At 43.2% G+C, this 18,296-nt stretch overlaps 1 protein-coding gene across 2 annotated transcripts; it reads left to right on the top strand.

The window, feature by feature from the left end:
- The first annotated feature begins 3,899 nt into the window (after positions 1-3,899).
- On the top strand, positions 3,900-8,356 carry TRMT10C (tRNA methyltransferase 10C, mitochondrial RNase P subunit). 2 transcript variants are annotated; one of them, XM_055316242.1, is made up of 2 exons: positions 3,900-3,967; positions 6,829-8,356. In XM_055316242.1, the coding sequence occupies exon 2, from the start codon at positions 6,838-6,840 to the stop codon at positions 8,101-8,103; it is 1,266 nt and encodes a 421-aa protein (XP_055172217.1). In that variant the 5' UTR covers positions 3,900-3,967; positions 6,829-6,837; the 3' UTR covers positions 8,104-8,356. The 2 variants fall into 2 exon arrangements, with proteins under 2 accessions (XP_055172217.1, XP_055172216.1); XM_055316241.1 differs by having other exon boundaries at positions 3,923-4,061.
- The last annotated feature ends 9,940 nt before the right edge of the window (positions 8,357-18,296 follow it).

Raw genomic sequence — 18,296 nt, 5'->3', positions numbered from 1 at the left:
TTGTGATCCTGGAGTACCAGGATCAAGTCCTACATCAGGCTCCCTGCATGGAGCCTGCTTCTCCCTCTGCCTGTATCTCTGCATCTCTCTGTGTGTCCCTCATGAATAAATAAATAAAATCTTAAAAAAAAAAAAAAAGAAGGGATCCCTGGGTGGCTCAGTGGTTGAGCATCTGCCTTTGACTCAGGGCATGATCCTAGAGTTCTGGGATCGATTCCCGCATCAGGTTCCCTGCATGGAGCCTGCTTCTCCCTCTGCTTGTGTCTCTGCCTCTTCTCTGTGTTTCTCATGAATAAATGAATCAAATCTTGAAAGAAAGAAAGAAAGAAAGAAAGAAAGAAAGAAAGAAAGAAAGAAAGAAAGAAAGAAAGAAAGAAAGAAAGAAAAAGAAAGAAAGAAAGAAAGAAAGAAAGAAAGAAAGAAAGAAAGAAAGAAAGAAAGAAATATAAGGTGCCATGGAACATCTAGCATGAGAGCTAACAGGGAATGCCTCCCTGAGAAGATGATGCTTAGTTTGAAGGACAATGGCAGTTAGCTGCAAACACAAATTCATAGGCAAAGGAATCACATATGCAAAAGTCTTGACATGGGAGAAAGAAGTCCAGTGCAGCTGAAGCTAAAAAATTACGGGAGAGTAGTGTGAAGGAAAAAATTATTCATGATATTTGTTAAAAGACATAAGGAAGACTTTATTCAGGAAGGATTATTGCAATGGGGGTTTTGCAGTAAGGGAGAGATCAGGCTTAACTTCTGATTCACAAGGACAATTGAGGGGGGAACCTCATAGCCAAAGTGTAGGGTGAGAGTCACTGAATGGAAAATTAACTAAGAGGAAACATTAAGCATAAGAGAGATTCTTACAAACTGATTCAACCTAATTCCTACTCAAGGCAGGGTAGGATGGTAACATACTGGCAGTGGAGGATAAGGAATTTTATCAGATCTAGAGGATGATCAGATGCCAAAGAGGGAAGATTTTTTACACCAGAACTCTTGCTAAGACTAGACTAAGTGACATCAACAAAAACTGGACTAAGTGGACCAAGGATGGAGTCCAACATTGGAGCCTAGTTGAGACGGGTGCTCAGAGGAGCCAGGTTCAGATTTGGTCAAGGAAAGAAGTTTTGTCAGTAGCAGGAAAGTTAAGTTAGAGAAATAAGCAGAGGCAGCTTGCTCAAGGCTGCAATGTCCATGGTTGTGATTTTCAACTTTTTTCTCATAAAAATGGAAAACATCGAATGGTTTTAGACAGGAGAATATTTTCAGATTTACATATTATAAAAGAATATCCAGGGTTGCCTGCGTGGCTCAGTTGGTTAAGTGTCTCCCTTCGGCTCAGGTTATGACCCCAGGGTCCTGGAATCGAGCCCCATGTCAGACTCCCCGCTCAGCAGGGAGTCTGCTTCTCCCTCTCTCTCTTGGCCCTCCCCCTGCTCATGCCCTCTTTCTGTTTCAAATAAATAAGTAAAGTCTTTAAAAAAGAAAGACTAGGTAATAAATGGCCAGAGAGATAATAATAAAGTTAAATTTACCCCATGTGAGGTGAAAGTTGTGATGGACTATCATCGGGCCTATAGTTTCCTCCCCTGAGGAAAGCAACAAAAAGAGGTTAGTTCATTGAGCCCATGTTTATGATCCATGTGAACTGACACATTTATCTTTCCCTCCTGTAGTAAGGGGAAGGTTGCATCTCACTCTTCAAATCCTTCCAGTTGTCTTCCACATAATATAAAAACAAATACAAATTAAAAATAAGAGACATGAGTCCATTTCCAGAAATGGAAACTCAAAGTAAGCTGCCATATCTATAAATTGGCTTCTATTCCCCCCACCCCACCCCATTTCTTCCTCTCTTCGTGTTACAAAGGAAGTATGATTTCCTCCTCCTACCCAACACCAGTTCCCTCCAATTGTCCTCTGAATACCATCTCTTTCAATCTCCTCAGGAAGTTCACTCTTCTCAGTATCTTTTGTTTTCCTCATTCCTTTGCTAAAAATCCTATCATTTGGTCAAGCCTCTCCTACATAACAGTAATAATAACTAACAGAAATTTCCTGATGGATGCCACACTGACTTTGACAAGCATAAAGAGAGAAAATGAGAAACTAGATCAGGAAAGATACTCAAGGGCAGCCCTGGGGGCTCAGTGGTTTAGCGCCGCCTTCAGCCCAGGGCGTGATCCTGGGGTCCCAGGATCGAGTCCCACGTCGGGCTCCCTGCATGGAGCCTGCTTCTCTCTCTGCCTGTGTCTCTCGTGAATAAATAAATAAAATCTTTTTAAAAAAATGTTTTAAAAAAGGAAAGATACTCAAAGAGGAGATGGGAAAATTCTGATGCTTCTGAGATTCTTCCTGGGAAGATGAAAAGAGACTGATGAAGGCTAGCAGCACAGGGTACTGTGTGCTGGGGATTGAACCCATTGTATATCGCCCCTGACAAATTTCATTAGAACATTTACACTTACTGATTCCATTTTCTTAGAACCCACTCATCCCTTAATCACGCTCATCTGGCTTCAGCGTCCAACCCTCAGGATAGGGTCCCAAGCAATGGATGCCTCGCTGTCTATGTTACATGATATACAGGCAGCATTTAACCCAGTTGACCCGTTTGAAATCCATTGGGCCCCTCTTCCTTGAAACACTCTTCCCTTGGCCTCTGCCACATTCTGATTATTTTCCTCCAGTATTGCCAGCTGCTCAATTTCAGTCTCCTTTGCTTACTCCTCCACTTTAACCAGACCCTGGGTAATCTCTTCCACCAGGATGGTTTCACAGACCGGTTTCAAAGCCTCAAATATGTACCTTTGATTCATTTCCTTTCTCCTTAACTTTAGACCCACGCAGCCAACTGCCATATATTGTAAAGGAAACATCATCAGACTTTGAAGGAAGCTCAGCTGTTGTGTCAAAAATTGCTCTCCCCAACTCTGCCCTCACCCCATCTGCAGCCCTTTTCTCCATTCCCTGCACTAATCACTCTGTCCTGATGCTCAGACTAGAATATTGACTACTTCTCCTTCTACTCCCGAATCCCAATCAATCATCAAATTCTATCATTTTTACCTCTTAAATATCTTCCAAATCTGTTACTCTGTCAATAGGTCCTTTGACATTCATAAGTTCTTGATTTTGGTTAAATCCAAAATACCTATTTTTGTTGCCTGTGCTTTAGGGGTCATGCAAGAAACCGTCGCCAAATCCAATGTCATGACGTCCCCCCTCCCCACATTTCCTTCTAAGAGTTTTTATAGTTTTGACTTTTATGTTGAAGTCTTTGATCCATTTCGAGGTAATTTTTACGTGGTTTTAGGTTAAGGGTCCACCTCTGTTCAGTACCGTTCCTTGTTAATTTAAAGACTGTCCTTTCCCCAGTGAACGACGTTGTTCCTAATGGGTTAATAACGGCAACTGAGTTAAAACACTCGAAAACGTGCTGGCCGCACACAGCCGCGCAGACGGGATTTCGACCCAGAGGCCACGAATTGGCACTACGTGGCTCGATTTCATTTTCACGTTAAAGTTAACAGGTGAGCTCAGTGGAGCGAGAGGGATCCCGTGCCGCCTTCACGTCCCAAGCCCCGCAGCAGGTCGCCGAGGTCCCCGCGTTAAAGTCCTGGCATCAGGCAGCCGACGAGGAGCGACACGTGTGAAGACATCTCAGCACGGCGTGAGAGCACTTTCTCACCACGCCGAGAGCAGGTTAAGTGAAGAGGAAGCGAAGTTCTCTAAAGAGTTGGCGTAAGAGGATAAAACCAGCGAGGAGCACACGCGGGTTAAAGGCCCCTGGCAGGGCCGCAAACCCGGGGCCCACGGTCCCCACGACCGCGCGGCTGTCAGGACCGGAAGGCGGTCGGCTCGCGGCCGACGTCATAGGGAAGCGCCGGAGAGAGGGGGCGGGACTTCCGGCTGCGGCGGGGGCCCGTGAGGTCCGGAAGCGGAGCCGCCGAGCCGAGCGGCGACTGAGGTGCGTGTTCCTGCTCGGCGCTTCCCCGCGTCGCCCGCGTCCCGCCGGGGTCCCTGCGGCGGGCAGCAGCGGGGCCTCTGTGTCTGCGCTCCGGGTAGGGATGCGCGTGATTGCTGTCCTCTTAGTCGTGTGTGCTGAGCTGAGAGGACCCGGGCCCCCCCTCGGGGAACGCCGCGGCGCGTGTGCGCCCGCGAGGCCCGCAGGCGAGGGGAGGCCCAGTGAGGTCGGGAACGAGGAGGAGGAGACCGGGAACCAGAGCCCTGTTGCCGTAAATGATTTCCTTGTTTGTTTTAGAATTTGGGATTCGTTTCTATGATAGTCTAAAAAAAAAAAAAAGAAAAATCTTGGCGAGTTACAAAGACAAAACTCGAAGGACTTTGTTTCTGAAATCAGTGTTCCTCATATTGGGGCGGAGGACTCCCCGTTAAATATTTCAGGGAGCCTAAATTGTTTTTTTCTTGGAAAGACGTCAACATGGGGCGCCCGCTGGCTCAGTCTGAAAAGCCTCGACTCTTGACCTCGGGGACCTGAGTGAGAGTCCACATTGGGTAAAGAGATTACTTAAAAAAAAAAAAAAAAAAAAAAAAAAAAGGGACGCCTCAGCGGTTTAGCGCCTGCCTTCGGCCCAGGGCGTGATCCTGGAGATCCGGGATCGAGTTCCGCATCGGGCTCCCTGGATGGAGCCTGCTTCTCCCTCTGCCCCCACCCCCCTCTCTCGTGAATAAATAAAGTCTTAAAAAGGGGGGGGGGCAAAACAAACAAAAAACAGCAACTAGAAAAGAATATTTAAATAAGCTGTATATCCAAGGTGGGACTTGAACTCAGGACCCCAAGATCAAGAGTCACATGCTCTACCAACTGAGCCAGCCAGCTGCCCCAAAACTAAACTTTGTTTTAAGAAACTATAACGGAACATGTTTTAAATGTGAAAAGCATTGGTCCAGGATATTTATTTGAAAAATACTTAAGTGATTCCTATGAGCCATAAACTGCCAGGCACTGAGTTCAGTGTTAGTAGAGTCCTTGTCCTGGTAGCATGTACCACCTCGTCAGACAAGTAAGTAGCCTGGCAAAGACCAAACAGCGTCACAAACGCTATGATAGAGAGGTCGAGTGTGCTGTAAGAACTAGTAGGAGGGATGCTTGCAGCGAAGCTTGAGATGAGGAATAACTAGAGATGTAGCTGAAGTTTTGTGGAAAACGTTGAGCCAAGTTTGCAGTGTAGCCTGGCAGCCATGGATTTCAAATACACACTGGGAACGTATGAGTGTACTGATCAGATTTGCACTAACTCCAAATGGGTTAGAGGTGAGGCAGAGCAGATCTGGACTCCAGAGGATGCAGTTAAGATAATGGGATTCAGGGATCCCTGGGTGGCGCAGCGGTTTGGCGCCTGCCTTTGGCCCAGGGCACAATCTTGGAGACCCGGGATCGAAACCCACGTCGGGCTCCCGGTGCATGGAGCCTGCTTCTCCCTCTGCCTGTGTCTCTGCCTCCCTCTCTCTCTCTCTCTCTCTCTGACTATCCTAAATAAATAAAAAAAATTAAAAAAAAAAAGATAATGGGATTCAAATGAAGTGACTGGAGTCAAGATGTACTTAGAAAATAAAGGGACTATAATTCCGATGGATTATATATGGTGTGTGTGAGGGCGGTAATAAAATGACTCCCAGTTTCTGGCTTCAGCAAATGGATGAATACCTGTCTGTAGCCCCCTTGATTTTTTTTCCAATCTAAGATTTTACATGTGAGGTCTAATCTATCTCCATGGCTTCAGTCACCATTCAACACAAGAAACACTTCAAATGCAACATATTAAAATCTCCCGGAGGGCAGCCCCGGTGCCGCAGCGGTTTGGTGCCGCCTGCTGCCCGGGGTATGATCCTGGAGACCTAGGATCAAGTCCCACATCCGACTCCCTGCATGGAGCCTGCTTCTCCCTCTGCCTGTGTCTCTGCCTCTCTCGCTCTCGCTCTCTCTTTGTCTGAATAAATAAATAAATAAATAAATAAGTCTTTAAAAAAATAAAATAAAATCTCTTGGGACGCCTGGGTGGCTCAGCAGTTAAGCATCTGCCTTCGGCTCAGGTTGTGATCCCAGGGTCCTGGGATCGAGTCCCACATCAGGCTCCTTGCAGGGAGTCTGCTTTGGCCTCTGCCTGTGTTTCTGCCTCTAATGAACAAATAAATAAAATCTTAAAAAAAAAAAAAAAACATAAGAATCTCTCTCCCTTCCCTTTCCAATTTGCTGATCCGAACCCAAGGCAGCCGCTTAATGGACCGAGGCACCCAGGCACCTCTATTTTGTTTTTAAATCAGTAGGTCTTCCTCTGTTTCTTTTTTGAAAACATGAGAGCATTAATAAAGCAGCTCCTAAGGGTTTTTTTCACTAGTTGCCATCTTCTTTAGCTTTTCTGCCCTTCGTCTTCTTGTCTTGATGTGTTGATTATGTTAAGGATCTTGTGTTTGGGTCTGTATCCAGACTCAGTATAGAATGGAGAAGAATACAGTGTCATGATCTCCCCCTTTCAGCAGTACATTACTTTGTTACCCAGAAATACTGTTATTCTGGGCCCCTAAATACAAATCTAAAAAGGATCTTCAAGGTATTATTTTCCCTGAAGCATTAGTGAAATTCATGTCTAAAATAACCCAAATAAGTTAAACTTTTAGCCTGGTGAGTGATTACAGACTCTAGGCCACAGGAGTCTAGGAAAAATTAATGGAATAGCAAAGTTGAGCTTACTTTGTGTTTCAAAAATCAGTTGCTTTTTGGGGGTCTCAAATTTATACTTGCACAATTAGTTGACAGGTTTTAAACATCTTTATCTAACTTTGCATTACATTTTGCTTCTTTTATAGGGGTCTTACATGTCTGTTTTCCTCAAAATGAATGGTAGTATCATCTTAAGATCTTTGGCCAGATTTTTGGTGCCATTTACCATTCCTAGGAAGAGAAGGGTTTTATGTTCAGGAGTTCTGCAACGATACTTGTCTTCCAAGATACCAGCTGTGTCCTATCCCAATAAGGAGAGTACATCACCTCCTGAAAAGCTGGAATTGGATAGTTGGAAAATTACGATGAAATCTAGTGTGCAAGATGTTTCAACTGACTCAGGTAGCAAAGATGAAGATCCTGTAGTTGCCATGAAGGAGTTAATTGAGATGTGGAGATTGCTTGGCAGAGAAGTACCAGAACACATCAGTGAAGAAGAACTCAAAACTGCCATGGAATGTGTTTCTAAATCATCAAAGAAAAAATACTTAAGATATTTATTTATCAAGGAAAAAGCAAAAAAAGCTAGGCAAACAAAAAAGGAATTGAAAGCAGCAACAAAGGAAAAAGCAATAAAAGACCAGATGCTAGAAACCACTAAGGAAGATAAACAGCAAAACTTTCTATTTCTACGACTTTGGGATAGGAATATGGACACTGCCATGGGCTGGAAAGGTGCTCAGGCCATGCAATTCGGGCAGCCTTTGGTTTTTGACATGGATTATGGTAACTATATGAAACCAAAAGAACTTCGGAATACTGTTTGCCAACTTTTAGAATCTGAAGGATGGAACAGAAGAGATGTCGATCCTTTCCATATTTATTTCTGCAACCTTCAAGTAGGTGGTGCTTATCATAAAGAGTTAGTTAAACGTTATGAAGAAAAATGGAGTAAATTGCTTTTAACAGCAACAGAAAAGTCTTACGTAGATTTATTCCCAAAGGATAGTATTATATATTTAACTGCAGATTCTCCCAATGTTATGACTACTTTCAAGCATGATAAAATTTACATAGTGGGGTCTTTTGTTGATAAAGGAACGCAGAAAGGCATATCCCTAGCCAAAGCAAAACGGCTGAAGCTGGCAACAGAATGCCTTCCATTAGATAGGTATTTACAGTGGGATACTGGTACCAAAAATCTCACCTTAGATCAAATGATGCGTATTTTGTTATGCCTAAAAAACACTGGTAGTTGGGAAGAGGCGCTGAGGTTTGTTCCTAAGAGAAAACATGCTGGTTATCTGGAGATATCTCCGTCTTCTCAAGAGCTTGTCAACAGATTGAAGAGGTCAAAGACTTTTAATTCATTTCCAAAAGACTCTCTAAAAATACGCACACAGAAAAGGTGGCTTAAATGAGAATACTGGATAACTTAAATAAATGGTCACAACATATGTAAATCAAACCACGATGCTGTTATGCTTCAAATTTATACTGTAATGTATGTCAGTTAATAAAACTGGAAGAGAAAAGGCAAACAGGGTGGAAATACAGTTCTGCTGGTATATTTCTTCCTGAATGGAGTTCACTTTTTCTTTTAAAGGTTTTCTTTCCAAACCTAAGTGTGTTTTTCCCCAATTAATTAAATTTCTGCAAAACTTTGGAAATATATTTTGTTTACTATGAAAATAATAGTCTTTTTTTTTTTTTTTTTTTTAAAGATTTTACTTATTCATAGACACAGAAAGAGAGAGGCAGAGACACAGGCAGAGGGAGAAGCAGGCTCCATGCAGGGACCCTGATGTGGGACTCTATCCCAGGTCTCCAGGATCACACCCCGGGCTGCAGGCGGCGCCAAAACGCTGGGCCACCGGGGCTGCCCTAAAAATAATAGTCTTAGTTAAAAGAATTGTCCATGGGAATCCCTGGGTGGCTCAGCGATTTAGTGCCTGCCTTTGGCCCAGGGGGTGATCCTGGAGTCCTGGGATTGAGTCCCACAGCAGGCTCCCTGCATGGAGCCTGCTTCTCCTTCTGCCTAGGTCTCTGCCTCTCTCTCTCAGTGTCTTTCATGAATAAATAAAATCTTTAAAAAGAAATAGATAATAAATGTCCAAGTTTGTTGAGCCCAGTAAAACAATTGTACTATTGCTGTAGCTTTTTTGTGAATATTTTTTAGTCTCAGACTCCATTCCCCACCCCCACCCCTTTTTTTTTTCAGATTTTATTTGTGTGAGAGTGTGAGAGTGTATGCGCATGAAGTGGGGGAGGGTCAGAAGTTGAGGGAGAAGCAGGCTCCCTGCTTAGGACCATCCCAGGACCTGGCGGTCATGATGAGCTGAAGGCAGACACTTAACCAACTGAGCCACCCAGGTGCCTCCCCTACACTTTAAGATTTATTTATTGATTGATTTAGAGAGGATAGGAGGAGGGGGCGGGGGAGAGTGAATCCTCAGGCAGACTCCGTGCTGAGGGTAGAGGCCCCCTGATTCAAGGCTCCATCCCAGGACCCTGAGATCATGACCTAAGCTGAAATCAAGAGTTGGCTGCTTAACCTACTAAGCCACCCAGGTGCCCCTCCATTTTCCTTCTAAAATATTCCTTTAACAATGCCAAAAACTACCATTTCATCAACAATTGATACAGAGGGATGCCTGGGTGGCTCAGTGGTTGAGCATCTGCCTTCGGCTCAGGGTTTGATCCCGGGGTACCAGAAGAATGAGTCCCACATCAGGGGACTGCTTCTCCCTCTGCCTCTGCCTCTCTGTGTGTGTTTCGTGAATAAAGTCTTTACAAAAAACTGATAAAAGATTTTAAACTTCAGGTGGTGTGATTCACTTATTAAGGTAACATTTAGTACAATGCTGGGCATGTGATAAGCACTAAAATTTATTGTTTAACCGAATCTTGGTTAAACAAAAAGTTAAGACATTCCTTGGTGTATCATGGGATTTGGCTATATTATTAAAAAATGGTTTTGGGGTGTGTGTGAAATTGATTTCTTGTCCTCTTAGAAAAAAGGGGGAGTTATTTGATGAACATTACATACAGCACTTCCCTACTGTAGTATAGAGAGCTTTCCTTTTTTTTTTTTTTTTTTTTAGGTTTTATTTGCGAGTGAGGGCCAAGGCAGGAGCAGATTCCCTGCTGAGTGGGTAGCTGGATGTGGATGTGGGGCTCCATTCCAGGACCCTGAGATCATGACCCCAGCTGAAATCAGATACAATCGACTAAGCCACCCAGGTGCTCCAGCTTTGCTTTTCTAGGAAAAACTTTCTTCAGCCATGTGATTTGAATGGAAGCTGCCATATTTTTACAGAGCTTATCCTGGCCCCAGCTGATTACCCCAAAGGAGACACCTCATTCAAGCTTAGAGATGGGCATCTAACTTTAAGATCAGCCAGTCAGAACCCTTTCCTGGGATTTTTGGATTTGAGAGCTAAACCCATGTCACTATCCGATGGTGGGCTTTGACAGATAGGAAGCTCTGGAATTGATGGTGTCTTTCCTTTTTATAAAGCAAGACTGGCTATGTAGTAGGAGCGAGTGAAGCTTACATGTAAAAATAAGACCAGTTTTTGGAGCTGTTTAAATCCCTGTTTCCAGTTATCCCTGAGGTCCAGCTGTGGATTTGCCTTTAGCCTCTATTGGTTGGTCAAACCTCATGTTATACTCTGGTAATCCCTCTCGTATATCCCCCTTTTTTTTTGCAAAGCCAGTTTGAGTTGGGTTTCTGCCCTTTGCTACCTAGTAAGTCTTAACATACTTGAGAAAATGTGTATTTGTTTCCTAAAAGAAGAACTTTAGGAAATGTTGATTGTAGACTACCTGCTCCATTAAATTTTTTGAAAACATGGAAAATAGAGATGGATGGCCAACTACTTCTACCTAGTTTCTGAACTGGGAATGAACATGAGATGTGCAGTCCAATACATTTCTTAAGGCAGTATTTAATCTTTTACCAAATACTAAGTATCTACTCAATATGAAGTTTATACGAATTATTTAAACAACTAAGTTATAGGTGCTATAATAGTATCTGTAACTCAGTTGCTTACTATCTTTCTTACGGATAAGGAAAATGTACTCAAAATTCAGCCTTTAAGTATAGTCTCAATTCAAAAGATGTCTCACTCTAAAGTCCTGGCTTTCAAAATATAAATTATGTCCTCTACAGTAAGGCGACTATGAAGTGCAATGGAAAAACAATGGACGCCTAACCTAAACTCGTGAGTGGGATCTGGAGAGGCCTTCAGAAAACGATGTGTAGACTCAGACCTGGTGATAAATGCGTTCTGAATGAATTTCTACCTTCGGCCCAATCAAGTGGCAAGGTGGTAATACTTGAGCCATTCGAGATACACTGAAGATAAAATAGTACTGTGGTTAAGAACAAGGGTTTAGGATTCCCGACAGGACTGGCACCTAGAGTGAGGCTCCTAGGACACCTTACTGATCTGCCAAGTCCCAGCCCAGGGAGTACCCTGGGTTCCAGCTCTGACACCTGAATTGTTTAATCTCTTGAAATTTGAGTTTTCCTCATCTATGAAAAGATTAGAAATAGTTCTTACTCATAAAACATCTAATATGGAATCTGGCTCATGAATGCTAAGTAAATATTCACTAGTTATCTAATTGAGACTACGTTCAAACGATACGGAATTTCTAAGAGTATATGCAAGTTTGTCCTTGAGTATATTCTTTTTTTGTAATGGTATATTAAGATATTTCACTGGGGGGATCCCTGGGTGAAAGCGGGTTTCACGCCTGCCTTTGGCCCAGGGGGTGATTCTGGAGTCCCGGGATGGAGTCCCGCGTCGGGCTACCTGCATGGAGCCTGCTTCTCCCTCTGCCTTGTCTCCGCCTCTCTCTCTCTCTCTCTCTATCATAAATAAATAAAAATAAATCTTAAAAAAAAAGATATTTCACTGGGATAACACTAGAATTTAAATTTTTTTAAAAGATCATTTTCTTTCCAAATAGCTAAGCAGGGCAGCCCTGGTGGCTCAGCGGTTTAGCGCCGCCTACAGCCCAGGGCGTGATCCTGGAGACCCGGGATCGAGTCCCACATCAGGCTACCTGCATGGAGCCTGCTTCTCCCTCTGCCTGTGTCTCTGCCTCTCTCTCTCTCTCTCCTCTCTGTGTATTCACATGAATAAATAAAATCTTTAAATAGCTAAGTGTAACTGATTTCTAAGACTCTTACGCAGATAAATCATAATGGCATGCTCATTCACAGTTTGAACTCATACAATTTTAATTCTCCAAATGGAATTTGGAACTTAACAAAACCCCAGATACTGCTTCGACTTCTCCAAACAATAGTCTGATTTCTCAGGCACTAAGTAGGAAGTAGTGGCTTTTCTTTTTATCTCAAACACCGAATAATTTATAATATTCATCCACTTTGAAGGTATTTTTTTGTTGCCTACGTTCTAATTATCTTCTTACCTATTAGAGGTTTTCATATAATACCGTTTCTAGCTCTCTTCCTGCTCTTTTCAAACATGCTACCAACCTCCCAGATTTTAATTATTAAAACAATTTTAAAAGAAGTCTTGGGATGCCTGGGTGGCTCAGCGGTTTGGTGCCTGCCTTTGACTCAGGGCATGATCCTGGAGTCCTGGGATCAAGTCCTGCATTGGGCTCCCTGCATGGAGCCTGCTTCTCCCTCTGCCTATGTATCTGCCTCTCTGTGTCTCTCATGAATGAATAAATAAAATCTTTTTTTTTTAAAAAAGAAGTCTTTACTTGTTAACTATTATCCGTACTATATTACCCAGTTTAAGTTCTTAATACCTAGGCCAGCTCCTTTATTCAGCTTCTGAATAGAACACTGTTTTTGTTTCCTCCCCATACTGCCTTTCAATAGCATATGTGCATTTAAAATTCCCAGTAGGGATCCCTGGGTGGCGCAGTGGTTTAGTGCCTGCCTTTGGCCCAGGGCGTGATCCTGGAGACCCGGGATCAAATCCCACATTGGGCTCCCAGTGCATGGAGCCTGCTTCTCCCTCTGCCTGTGTCTCTGCCGCTCTCTCTCTCTGTGTGACTATCATAAATAAATAAAAATTAAAAAAAAAATTCCCAGTAGTCATATTAAAAATAAGCAGGTGAAATTAACTTTAATGTATTTTAATTAATACATATGCCCACATATTATCATTTTGATTTGTAATCAGCATAAAAACTAATGAGACTTTAATTCATGTTCTCTTTTAATATACTAACCCTTCAAAATCCGGTATGTGTTTTAATGGTGACAGCATATCTTAACTTGAATGCCAAATTTTCAATGCTTAAAGTAAATTGCAGTCCTATCAAAACAGTAGAGTTGTGCTTAACAAAAGCTAATTGCTTCCATTTTTTTAGTTTAAATCAAGTAATATTAGAAGTTCAGTTCTTCATTTGTGCTACCTACATTTAAAGTGCTTAATAGTCAATGGAGCCAGTGGCTGCCACATGGAATAGTGCAGCTGTAGGCTACCGCTTGATAATCGTGTGAGCTGTTTTGTGTTTGCATCAAAACAGCCAGATTCAGTGGCCACTTCATACGAATTAATGAACTGTTGCATATCACCCTGAACTCTTCCCTCTTTGGAATACTTCTCCCTTGAATTCTAAACCACAGTAATTGTCTGATTTTTCTCACTTTAGCAGCTTCCTCATTGGCTCATTTATTCGGCAAATATTTATTTGAGCACTTATAATGTGCCTAAAAGTGTTTTAGGTGTTGGTGAAACTGTGGTGAACAAAATATTCCCAGCCTTCATGGATATTAAATTCTGGTGAGAAAAAAAAAAATTCTGGTGAGCAGAAAGGAGACAGACATAAATATGTTAAATGTCAGATGGTAATAAGTGATAACGAAGGTTGTCAAATGACAAAAATAATACAATATAATTTAGCAACAAGTTTGATGTCCTTTATTCAAGGGAAAACAATCCATGGATTGGGGGAGTACAGTGCCTAACAGCAGTGGTACACTATTCCGAGAGATTCGGGGCAAGAGAGAGTTTTATAGAGCATCAGAAGGGGCAACTCAAAAACAGAGCTAAGAGGTCTTTTCTCAGGTAAGATAAACTAGCGAAAGCTGAGGTCTGTGACTGGTCTACGTTAGATTTTCTTGGCACTTATGTTTCCCATAAGTGCAGGCTGACTTAGGTTTAGACTTGTGACTTGGACTGGGTCACTGGATCAAGCCCCAATTTTGTGGGTCTTGCCTGACATCAAATTAACTTTAGCAAGGTTAAGAAAGAAAGCAGAATGCTGGGGTGAGGTGGCATTACTATCTTATAAAAGGTGACTGAGGTATACCTTCTAAGCAGGTTGCTCATTGCACACCTCTCCAAGCCGTGCACTCTGGTGCAGGGCCATGTTTGCTAGAAGGAAGAAACACCATTTTCTTCAGACTAAGGCATTATTTGCCTTTAAGCCATGTACTGAAAGGATCGTATCCAATAAAAGAGTATCCCTTTTCTAATTTGCACAAAGACTGATAAAATGACACTGAAACAGAGACCTGAAGGACGAAAGAGTAACCTATGGAGACATGGACAGAGTTCCAGGTAAAGGAAAGATTGAGTGCAAAAGCCTGAGGGTTCAAAGTACAAGCAGGCTAGTGTGGCTGAAACCGAGTGGGTAAAGAAAGCTGAAGATAAAGTTAGAGGAGTAGCTGCAGGTCTGTCATATAAGCCTCTTAGTCCATCCTAAGAACTTTGGTCTCTACTGTGAATGAGATGGGAAGGTCAGATGATCCTGAACAAAGAAATGACATATTCTTGATGTTATAATAGAAGAATTCGGGGGCACGTGGGTGGCTCATTGGTTAAGCATTGGCCTTTGGTTCAGGTCATGGTCCCGGGGTTCTGGGACCCACCTGCATCAGGCTGCCTGCTCAGTGTGAATCTGCTTCTCCCTCCCTCTCTTTCTCTGTCCCTGCCCCTGCTCACTCTTTCTCTCTCTCTCAAATAAAATATTTTTTAAAAAAGAATTAGAATACATGAGGGCAGGGATTTTTTGTTAAAGATTTATTTATGCATGAGAGACACAGAGAGAGAGGGAGGCAGAGACATAGGCAGAGGGAGAAGCAGGTTCCATGCAGGGAGCCTGATGTGGGACTTGATCCTAGGTCTCCAGGATCACGCCCTGGACTGAAGGCAGCACTAAAGCTGAGCCACTGAGGCTGACTGAGGGCAGGGATTTATTTTTTTCCTGATTTATTCACTGCTGTATTCCTAGGGCCTGGTACAGTCCTAGCACATAACAAGTACTTAGAATTTTCTTTAGTGGATGAATCGGATTCATCTTAAAAGGATTGCTTTGGTTGCTGTATTGAGACAAGATTCTACAAGGGAGACCAGTTAGGAAACTATTGCAGTCACAAAAGTGAAAGAACAGTGGTTTGGAAGAAGGTTCTGGGTACCACAGTACCACAGTAGGTACCAGATACCAGAGATATTGGAGATAGTGAGTATAAACAGTCCTTTCGAAGAGTTCCCATGTGACGGAAAATGGTACCAAGCTAGAGGAAGACACAAGATCAAAAGAAAAGTCTTCTTTCTTGATGAGAGATATGAAAACATGTATGTATGCTGTTGGGAATGATCTGGTTATGGAGGATAATCTGATGATCTGACGAAACAGTGGAGTGAGAGGAGTGATGCTCTTGTGTGTAAGCAAGAGGATAGGATCTATTGCATAAGTAACAGAGAAGAAAAAAATTAAGTACAAATGCAGGTACCACACCACAGAGATGGTGAGAATATGCAGAAGTTCTGTTTTGATTTCTAATTACTTTCTCCATGAAAATAAGGAGCAAAATCATCGACCTAGGGGGAGAGTAAATACTCTCCAAAAAAGTTTGGAGAGCAGAGAACATGTAAAAATAGTCTAAGAAAGTGAATATATTAGGGCAGTGGTTCTCTAAGTGTGGCCCCCAGTCCAGCAGGATCCACATCATTTGGGAAATGGTTAGAAATGTGCATTTGGGGGCCCCGCTGAGTCTACCTGAATCAAGAACTCTGGCAGTGATACCAGAGTTTCAACTGCGTTTTATTAACAGGCCCTGGTCATTCTGATGTATACGGAAATTTGAAGATGTTATAGGGAAATATAGTAAGCTTCCAAAGCTATATTAAGAATCAACTCACAGGTGGGGCAGGGCAATGCGCCTGGGTGGCTCAGTTGGTTAACTATCCGACACTTGGTTTCTGTTCAGTTCATGGTCTTGGGGTTGGAGATTGAGCCCGTCAGGCTCTGTACTGGGCATGGAGCCTGCCTGGGATCCTCTCTCTTACTCTCCCTTGACTTTCCCCACGTCCCTCCCTAAAATCAACAACAAACCACTACTCATGGTGGGACATAGAGGCTTCAGTCATGGAATGAATAAGTCACAAGAATAAAAGGCCCAGCATAAAGAATACAGTCAGTGATAACTGTAATAGCATAGTATGGTGACAGATGGTGGCTACACTTGTGGGCATCATATAATGTAGACTTGTCAAACCACTGTGTTGTACACTTGAAACTAATTTAACATTGTGTGTCAATTACACTAAGAAAACCCTAAATAAATAAAAGAATATACTCACAGTGAAACTCTGATTGGCTACTTTTCCTCTCTGGTTTTGTTGTAGCTCTCTGCCTGAATTCCAAGTTTGTTTCGTCTCTTGCCTTTTCAGTGTCCCAGTTTCTTCTTCCGTAAAAATGAGAGTATAGTAGCACTAAATTCATGGGGTTGTTGTGATGATTTAATGCACTTGATTTCATGTTAAAAGCTATCAAACTATGCATAGCAAACTGTGCAAGTATACTTGGCATATAGCAGACATGAACAAATGTTGAATATCCTAGCTGCCATTTCACACATCTAAATTAAAATAATAGTTGTTCATATTACCTATTTCTAGCTTTTTTTTTAATTTTTATTTATTTACGATAGGCACAGAGAGACAGGCAGAGACACAGGCAGATGGAGAAGTAGGCTCTATGCACCGGAAGCCCGACGTGGGACTCGATCCCGGGTCCCCAGGATCGTGCCCTGGGCCAAAGGCAGGCGCTAAACCGCTGCGCCACCCAGGGATCCCGTATTTCCAGCTTTTTAAACCATTATTTGAATAGCTCTTTAGAGGTTAATAGGTACTGCTAAGCAAATGCCCATCATGAGCTAAGCACTCTGTATTACAATTTTTACCAGTATTATCTTGCTTAATCTTCTCAGAAATCCTATATTACATTTTTATAGTTAAAACATTTTCAATAAAATTGTTCAGTTCAAACTCACAGAATTAGCAAATGGCAGAGTTACAGGTTTTTTTTTTATTTTTTTTAAAGATTATTTGAGAGAGAGTGAGAGGACTAGCAGGAAGAGCAGGAGAGGAGAAGCTGGCTCCCCCGACCAGGAAACCCCCCACCCCCACCCCCGCCCAATCACAATCCCAGCCAAAGGCCAACACTCAACTCAACACTCAACACTCACTCAAAAGTGAGCATCCGGGTGCCCCAGAATTACAGTTTAAATTCACTTTTGTCTAAAGCAATACTGCTGCTCTTTGCCCTGCACTACACTGCCTAACTCACTTGCAGAGGGTTACTGAAGCTCGCACCCATCTCTTCAATGAATATTTGTTGAAACTGGTGTAATCTAGGTCCTGGGGAAACAATGCTATGCAAGATGAGCACCATATAACCTCCTGGAATTGACGAGCGAATGGATTATTATCTTCTAACCTTAACTTCTACAACGCAATATATGGAACTGAATCTGCTTCTAGATAGCTGTACATGACCTCTCTGAACTTCATTTTCCTCACTCAAAGATAAAGGCATCTACAAATAAATAATATCACATAAAAATGTCATAAAAGTGTTTACATCTCCATTTAAAAAATTATAGGGCAGCCTCCAAGCAGGCTCCACGCAGGGAGCCCGACGCGGGACTCGATCCCGGGACCACGGGGTCACGCCCCGGGCGGAGGGCGGGCGCTAAACCGCTGAGCCACCCAGGGATCCCCTGACTACGTGACTTTAGACAAATTGTCCGTTTAGCCTCAATTCTCCTAGTTAAAAAGCGGGTAATCCTGCACTCAACTGTGGTGGGGACTGAACAAGACGCAGGACACGAGAGGGCGCTCCATAAACACTGATCCTCCCACTCCCGGACGCCTTTTTTTTTTTTTTTTTTTTAATTCACTTAAGTAATCTGTACACTCACATCGGGCTGGAGCTCAGGACCCAAGATCAAGTCCCACGCTCCTTGGAGCTAGCCAGGCGCCCCCACTGCCCCGCCCCCCTTTTTTTTGTTAAAGCCCAGGTGATCCACAAAGACCAGAACGGAGCTGGCTCGCTTCGGCCGTCGTCTGACCCTGGTCCGCCGAAAGCTTAACAAGGTCCCGCCGCCGCTCCCGGAGTGACGCTCCCACTTCTCTGCACTGTGGGAGCCTAAGCAAGGTCCCGCCAGGCCCCGAGCCGTCGTCAGGAGACACGCAGCCCAACCTTTCCCGCCCTTCCTGCAGAGGCGCCTGGGGATGACGTCACACCCACTTCCGTTTCCCAAACGGCCTCCTCGGCCTTTCCAGGGCCGCTCTAGGCCGCCGCCTCCGAAACTCAATGGCGG

The sequence above is a fragment of the Nyctereutes procyonoides genome, unplaced genomic scaffold (assembly GCF_905146905.1).
Source record: "Nyctereutes procyonoides isolate TBG_1078 unplaced genomic scaffold, NYPRO_anot_genome, whole genome shotgun sequence".
Lineage (NCBI taxonomy): Eukaryota > Metazoa > Chordata > Mammalia > Carnivora > Canidae > Nyctereutes > Nyctereutes procyonoides.
This window is presented reverse-complemented; position numbering and strand designations above follow the sequence as displayed.

What these genes read in the sequence shown, in the direction of transcription:
- TRMT10C (XM_055316242.1), top strand. Translation starts at nt 6,838, where the DNA reads ATGTCTGTTTTCCTCAAAATGAATGGTAGTATCATCTTAAGATCTTTG.